The 6,463-nt window shown below is 59.4% G+C and overlaps 1 protein-coding gene and 1 long non-coding RNA gene across 2 annotated transcripts; one reads left to right on the top strand and one right to left on the bottom strand.

Annotated features, from left to right (window-relative positions):
* Positions 1-2,986: 2,986 nt before the first annotated feature.
* On the bottom strand, positions 2,987-4,837 carry ECHS1 (enoyl-CoA hydratase, short chain 1). The gene is made up of 8 exons (XM_052676746.1): positions 4,690-4,837; positions 4,271-4,468; positions 4,053-4,180; positions 3,880-3,979; positions 3,696-3,800; positions 3,509-3,628; positions 3,312-3,379; positions 2,987-3,236 (listed from the first exon to the last, which is right to left on the bottom strand). Exons 1-8 carry the CDS (start codon positions 4,808-4,810, stop codon positions 3,171-3,173), a joined length of 906 nt encoding a protein of 301 aa, XP_052532706.1. The 5' UTR covers positions 4,811-4,837; the 3' UTR covers positions 2,987-3,170.
* A 43-nt stretch (positions 4,838-4,880) lies between these two features.
* LOC128077494 (uncharacterized) lies at positions 4,881-6,415 on the top strand. The gene is made up of 2 exons (XR_008205025.1): positions 4,881-5,136; positions 5,972-6,415. It is a non-coding gene; the product is annotated as an uncharacterized LOC128077494 (long non-coding RNA).
* The last annotated feature ends 48 nt before the right edge of the window (positions 6,416-6,463 follow it).

Here is a 6,463-nt window from a genome sequence, read left to right as displayed (position 1 = left end):
AGTCTTTGAGATTTTCCCCAAATATCTCCAAGTCAATTGGCTAGAGAGGGTGTATCCCCTTATGCCTTCTTTCCTGTTTAGCCCTGTTCTCCTGGGAGGAAAGTTCTACCAGAGGCACATGTACCCTTTTCCTTATGTTCTGAGTAAACCACAGAGCTCACAGCTTCCTGTGCCTATGGTCTCTTTAAACTGTGACATTCAGTAAATGGTCCACAAAGGAAAAAAAATGGAATCACAGGCTGTTGGTATGGCATTTATCCAAGAAGCTTAGGATTTGTAATTGCTTCTTTTCCCTCCCTCCTCACCAGGAGGAATAAAGGATAAAAGAGGCTTTGAAAAATCCTTGCAAATATGAGCAGGGAGCAATTTCTATAGATTTCTTTGGGAGTTTTAAAATGCCTCATTCTGTTTAAAAACAGCTGGTTAGTTCACCTTGCTCCTCAGCCTGCAGAGAGAGCTGCCCCAGGCTGACAGATCTGGTGACAACGGGCACTGCAGGTGCTGGGGTGGAGGGACTGAGGGCAGCAGGAAAGTGTGGCTGGAGGAAAGGCAGATGACGGACAAGATGGAGAAAAGTCCTGGCTGCAGGGCTGGGCTGGGAGGAACAGCAGATGGAAGGCAGGGATGGAACAAGTGGGATGCAATGAGATGGGATGTCAGGCCTGTGCCATCACCAGAGCTGCATCAGAAAGACATGGAACTGTTGGAGTGGATCCAGAGCAAGCCACAAGGACAGAGGGCTGGAGCACCTCTGCTAAGGAGACGGGCCTAGAGCAGGGGTATTCAGTTGAAGAGAAAGCATGGAAGAGACCTTAGAGTGGCCTTCTAGTATCTAAAGGGGCTATAGGAATGCTGGGGAGGAGCTCTCTGTCAGGGGAGGTAGAATCACATCACAAAACTGGAGGATAACCTAAGATGGCATGGACCCCCCAGCATTATTGAATGCAACTCTGGGCTCTGCACAGCACCACCCAAACCCTACGTCTGAGAGCAGCACTCCAGCACTCCCTGAGCTCCAGCACTCAGGGTTGTGCCCACTGCCCCGCACAGCCCATTCCACCCCACCGCCCTCTGCCACAGAGCCTTTCCCTCACCCCCAGCTGCCCTCCCCTGACAGCTCCATGCTGTTCCCTCGGCCTGTCGCCGTCACACAGAGCAGAGCTCAGCGCTGCCCCTGCGCTCCCTGTGAGGAGCTGCAGCCGCCACAAGGCCTCCCTTCGGCTCCTCTACTCTGGACCAGACAGACCCAGGGACCCTAGATGCTCCTCACACCTCCTGCCTCCCAGATCCTTCCCCATCTCTGGAGCCCTTCTTTGCATGCTGTGAAACACTCATGTTAAGATTCATCTCCCAGGGGAAAAATGGATCAGCAAAGGAATTGCAACCTGAAAGCACCAAATCCATCCATTTTCCTTCAGAGGCAGGAGCTGAAGATAACCTCATGCTGGAGAGAAACCCTGCTGTGCACAGCACATGGGGCAGGAGAGCCACTGAGAGCAGCTGAGCAGGTGCTCAGCTACATGATGGCGATGGCGCTGCACAGCTATTCTCCTTTCACTGTTTATTTCAGCTGGCCTAGTTTGGATTCCTAGTTTGGTGTTGAGGAATGAGTTTGCAGACCTGCAGCCCTCAGCAGCTGCTAACTCGACTGCTGCTGGTGCTCTGCAGGGTGTATGTATACAAGTGCACGATGGGGCGCACCTGCATGACCCACACCACTCCCCATGCAACCACACGACATGCGTGGCTGCACCACACCCAGGGGCAAAGTGCGGGGCAAGGGCTATGCACAGGCAGAGGCACCATGGGTCCCTGTGGTGTAGCTGTGCTGCTGGGTGCAGCTCTCCTGCTGCTAGCCCCCGAAGGCACCCAGGTGAGCCCACAGCTCTCTGTGGCCCAGGGCCGGGCACAGAGCTGACCCTCACCTTGTCCTTCTCTGCTGCAGGCTCTTGGTCTCAGACGGGATGTGGATGCGGAGCAGAATCTGGCAAAAGAGATGTAAGAGGGGCTACAGCCACACTGCCTGCACCTCTGAGTGCTGCATTGTGGCTGGGATCGGGCTGGGGAAAGCAGTGGGCAAACATCAGTGGGCAGCCTGGTCTAGTGGCTGGCAACCCTACACATAGCAGGGGGGTTGAAACTAGATGATCATTATGGTCCTTTTCAATTCAGACTGTTTATGATTCTATGATTCTATGATTAGGCACTTTAAGGGGATGTATTATCCTTGCTGCTTTGAATTCCTAACAGTTAAGGGGCTTCCTGCTCATGCATTTCCCCTCACATCACTCAAACCCTCTAAGCTGCATGGCCCTGGTTTTGCTTCACCTTGCTTCAAAGCTGCTATTGCTTCCCTTGCAGCAATGCTGCCATCGTGCCTGTGCCACTCGTGAGATGAGCACCCAAAGAGCCCACTAATTCATGTTTTAAATCCAAATGGACCCACTCAGCCCTCAGCAGGCACTGACAACATGGGGTCAGCTTTCATGACTTGCTGCCCCACGGGCCACCTCTGCTCTCTTACAGCATCCAGGCCGCACAGAAGGCAGAGGAAGCCAAGCTTGCCAAGGACACTCCCTCACGGCCTCTGTTCCCTCCAGACCCTGCTCGGGTCCAGGTGGGGCCAGAGCAGGACCGCGACCATCTCTACCACCCTTCAGTCAAGGTTGAGGTGGAGCCTGAACTCCAGTCCTGCAGAGAGCGCCTGGTTCTATCAGCAGAAGTGGAAAATGGCCCCTCAGAGGATCGTGACCACCTCTACCACAGCTGAATGAGGCTCCAGCCCTGCCCTCCCCTTGGGCCCCCAGTAAACCTCTCCTTGTTGAGCAGCCTGGTGGATGCCTGGTTTCTGACAGGAATAGGAGAGTCCAGCAGGCCAGGGGGCTCGGCCTGTCACCCCAGCCCCAGGTCAGCCCATAGGAAGGGCTCCTAGCCATCTCCAGTGCTTCTCAGTTTGGGAACTCCCAACAAAAACGATGCAACGGCAGCACCAGGAAAGCCTTTTAATAACAATAACAAGCAAAACCCTGCTGAGGATCTTGCCCAGTGTGGGCATCAGTCAGTGTCGGGTGCTGGCTCCCTCTGCGGTGCCAACAGACCCGTCCTTCATTTTGAGGCACATGGCTGGTGAAGGACAGCAAAGGGGAACAAGTGTCTGCTGGTTCTGCAGCTCAACTGTCAGTGAAGTTGGCTTTGCGCTTCTCCACAAATGCAGTCATCCCTTCCTTGCGATCGTCCTGGTGGCAGAGAATGGGTTGGGGTGTTCCACAGCCTCACCCTCCCTGTGTTTCCAGGGCCAGCCCTGTACTCACGGTGGCAAAAGTGGCATAGAAAAGGCGCTTCTCTGTCCTGTTGCCCTCTGTCAGTGTTGTTTCGAACGCTGGAGATGGGGACAAGGAGATTGAGAAAAGATGGGGATGAGGAGATGGGACACGATGAGAGACGAGGAGATGGGAACACCATTCAGCCCCCTAAAACCCTGAGTTCACCCCATCCCTGACCCCCATACCAGCATTGACGGACTCCTTGGCCATAGCTACCACCAGTTTGGAGTTGGTAGCGATCTTCTCAGCGCAGCCAATGGCCGCATCCAGCAGCTTCTCCGTGGGGAAGACTTTGCTGACCAGACCTGGGGACAAGCAGAGAGGTGGTAGGGGAAGTCCTCATTGTGCCCCCAGCCACACCCACACCCCTACCTGCCGCTTTGGCCTCCGCCGCCGAGATCCGCTCCCCAGTCAGCACCATCTCCATGGCCAGCGACTTGCCCACAGCCCTGGTCAGCCTCTGCGTTCCGCCGGCGCCTGGGGGTGGGGCGGTGGGCATGGCAGCAGGCACGCGGCTGTCACCAACCCGCCCGGGACACACAGCCTCCACGCTCACCTGGGATCGTCCCCAGCAGGATCTCGGGCTGCCCAAACTGCGCCTTCTCCCCGGCATAGATGATGTCGCACATCATGGCCAGTTCGCAGCCGCCGCCCAGCTGCAAGCACAGTGAGGCTATGGTATATGGGCAGCACGGACGTGGGACACGGGGACACAGAAGGGGCACTCACAGCGAAGCCATTAACGGCGGCGATAGTGGGCTTGCGGACAGTGGCCACCCGATCCCAGCCAGCCAGGAAGCCGCCACTATAGCACTCCTGGAAGGTTTTGTTCTGCATCTCTTTAATGTCAGCGCCGGCTGCAAGGGGGACCGCCTATGCTGTACCCAAAGGGCTGCGTTGGGATCCCCAGAGGAGGGGGGTGGGACCACAGGGTGTCGGGGCCGTACCAGCAAAGGCCTTTTCACTGCCGGTGATGACAATAGCTCCCACCTGCCCATCGGCCTCGAAGGCGTCCAGCGCACGCCCCAGCTCCTCCATCAGCCCCGCACAGAGCGCGTTGAGCGCCTCGGGCCGCTGCAGCCGGATCAGCCCCACGCTGCCGCCCGCCCCGGCCTTCTGCACCTGCAGGAAGCGGAACGGGGGCCCTGCGCGGCCAGGTGACCGCGCGCCATTATGGGGCGATCTTCACCCAGGTGGGCGGTGGGCTCCGCGCTCCATGGGGGTGGCTCCCGGTGCCCCTCGCCCGGTGCCGGTGTCCCGAGCACGGCCTAAGCCCACTGCCCGCCCCTGGCTCCAGGTGCCCTTTCTTCCCCCCACCCCGCAGCGCTCCCCTCCCAGCGCCCGCTACCGCCGACCCTTCGCTCACCGTCGCTGTACCCTCGCCCCGCCACGAGGGGGCGGAGTGCCGCCAGAAGAGCGCGGCGCCGCGCGGCACCGGCGCAGACACCGGCACCGGGGCGGAGGAGGGCGCGCAGCGAGGCCGCCATTTCGCTGCGAGGCGCAGAGCTGCGCGGCCACGCCCCCGCCGTCCTGCAGCCTCGCTCCGCCCCGCGCCCATTGGTCGGCGCTGCCGCTGCCCGCAGCGCGCCTGTGCCATTGGCCGACGAGGGCCCCGCAGCTCCCCACGCCTGTCCGCTCTTCACGTCTCCCGAGGGCGCGCGGCGCGGCCCCGTGGCCACCGCCCGACGCCGAGAGGAGCGGAGTGGGTGGCAGCCCCGGGGCTAGCGAGCGCGGAAGGGAGGCGCCCACGCGGGACGTGGGAGCGGAAGGCGTCGGGGATCGCTGCGCGGATGCGCGGCCCCTGCGCGGAGAGGTGCGTACGGCCGTGCGTTGGCCATGCACGGGTGCGTCGGAGCTCGAGCCCATGGCTGCGGGAGGTCGTGCGGATGTGCAGCGCGTGCAGGGGGACACCGCGCGTGTGGTCGGGCACACCGGGTGCAAGTGCACGTGCAGGGCTGATGACAGCACAGCGGCTCACACGTGTCTGTGCAGCCCGTGTGTCAGCGCGTGTGGCAAGCATGTTGATGTGTGTGACACACACATGTCATCCATGTGTCAGTGTATGTAATACATATGTTGGTGCATGCAACATATTTGTGCAATCCATGTGTTATGCAAGATATGTAATGCATGTGTTGGCATATATCGCAGACACTTGCAAACCATGTGCTTGTGCACCCCAGGTTCCAGTAACACACATTTTGGTGCAAATGACATGTGTAATCCACGTGTCATGCAATTGACATGCATGTTGTGAATGTGGCATGCATGTGTAATCCCTATGTTGGTGCATGTGGCACACACACAACACATGCACATGCAGGCTGCAACCAGGGCTGCATGCACGCACCATGCATCCCACGCATCGATGCATGTGCAAGGCATAGGGAGACTTCATGGCTGCCTGCATGCCTGTACAGCCCGTGTTGACGCGTGCGATGTCTGCAGCCCATGCACGATGTGACTGCACTCACACACCACATATGGGTGCGCTGTAAGCCAGGGTGCATGCATGATCCTGGCACATGCAGTGCTTACAGAGCTTCAGTGGGTGCATGCACAGGACCAGGGCTGGTGCACACAGACACATTGCGCATGCACGTAGTGAGGTGAGCACCTGCCCACAGCAGAGCCCTCCCTGTATGCAGGTCAGCAGGATGAGGCAGTGTGTGGCCTGCTGCTGGGTGCTGCTACTGCTTGCTGCCACCTTCTGCCAACCGGCCGCCGCCAAAGGCGGGCGTGGGGGCTCCCGGGGGGCTGCACGCGGCATGGCACGGGGGGCTGCCCGCAGCCGGCACAGGGGCCTGCCACGCTATGGCGGGGCCCTGCGTGTGGCTGTGGCAGCAGCAGCTGGGGCAGCAGCTGGAGCCGCACTGCACCAGGCCCAGGCAGAGACGGAGTACCACGAAGGCAATGGGACAGCCTGGACATCGCTGGCATCAGAACAGGTGGAATGGGGCTGGGCCGTGCCATGGCTCTGTCCACTCACTGCCATCCTGCACCACTGATGGCATCCACTGGGACCACTGGGTTCCTAAAGCGATCCCACAGCAACGTGGAAATAAAGCTGGGTGACACCACGTGTGGCTGGACACGGCCCAAGCAAGGACCGGGTGCAGGTACGGGGATAGCTTTAACAC

This window comes from Tympanuchus pallidicinctus, unplaced genomic scaffold (assembly GCF_026119805.1).
Source record: "Tympanuchus pallidicinctus isolate F22 unplaced genomic scaffold, pur_lepc_1.0 scaffold16, whole genome shotgun sequence".
Classification (NCBI taxonomy): Eukaryota; Metazoa; Chordata; class Aves; order Galliformes; family Phasianidae; genus Tympanuchus; species Tympanuchus pallidicinctus.
This window is presented reverse-complemented; position numbering and strand designations above follow the sequence as displayed.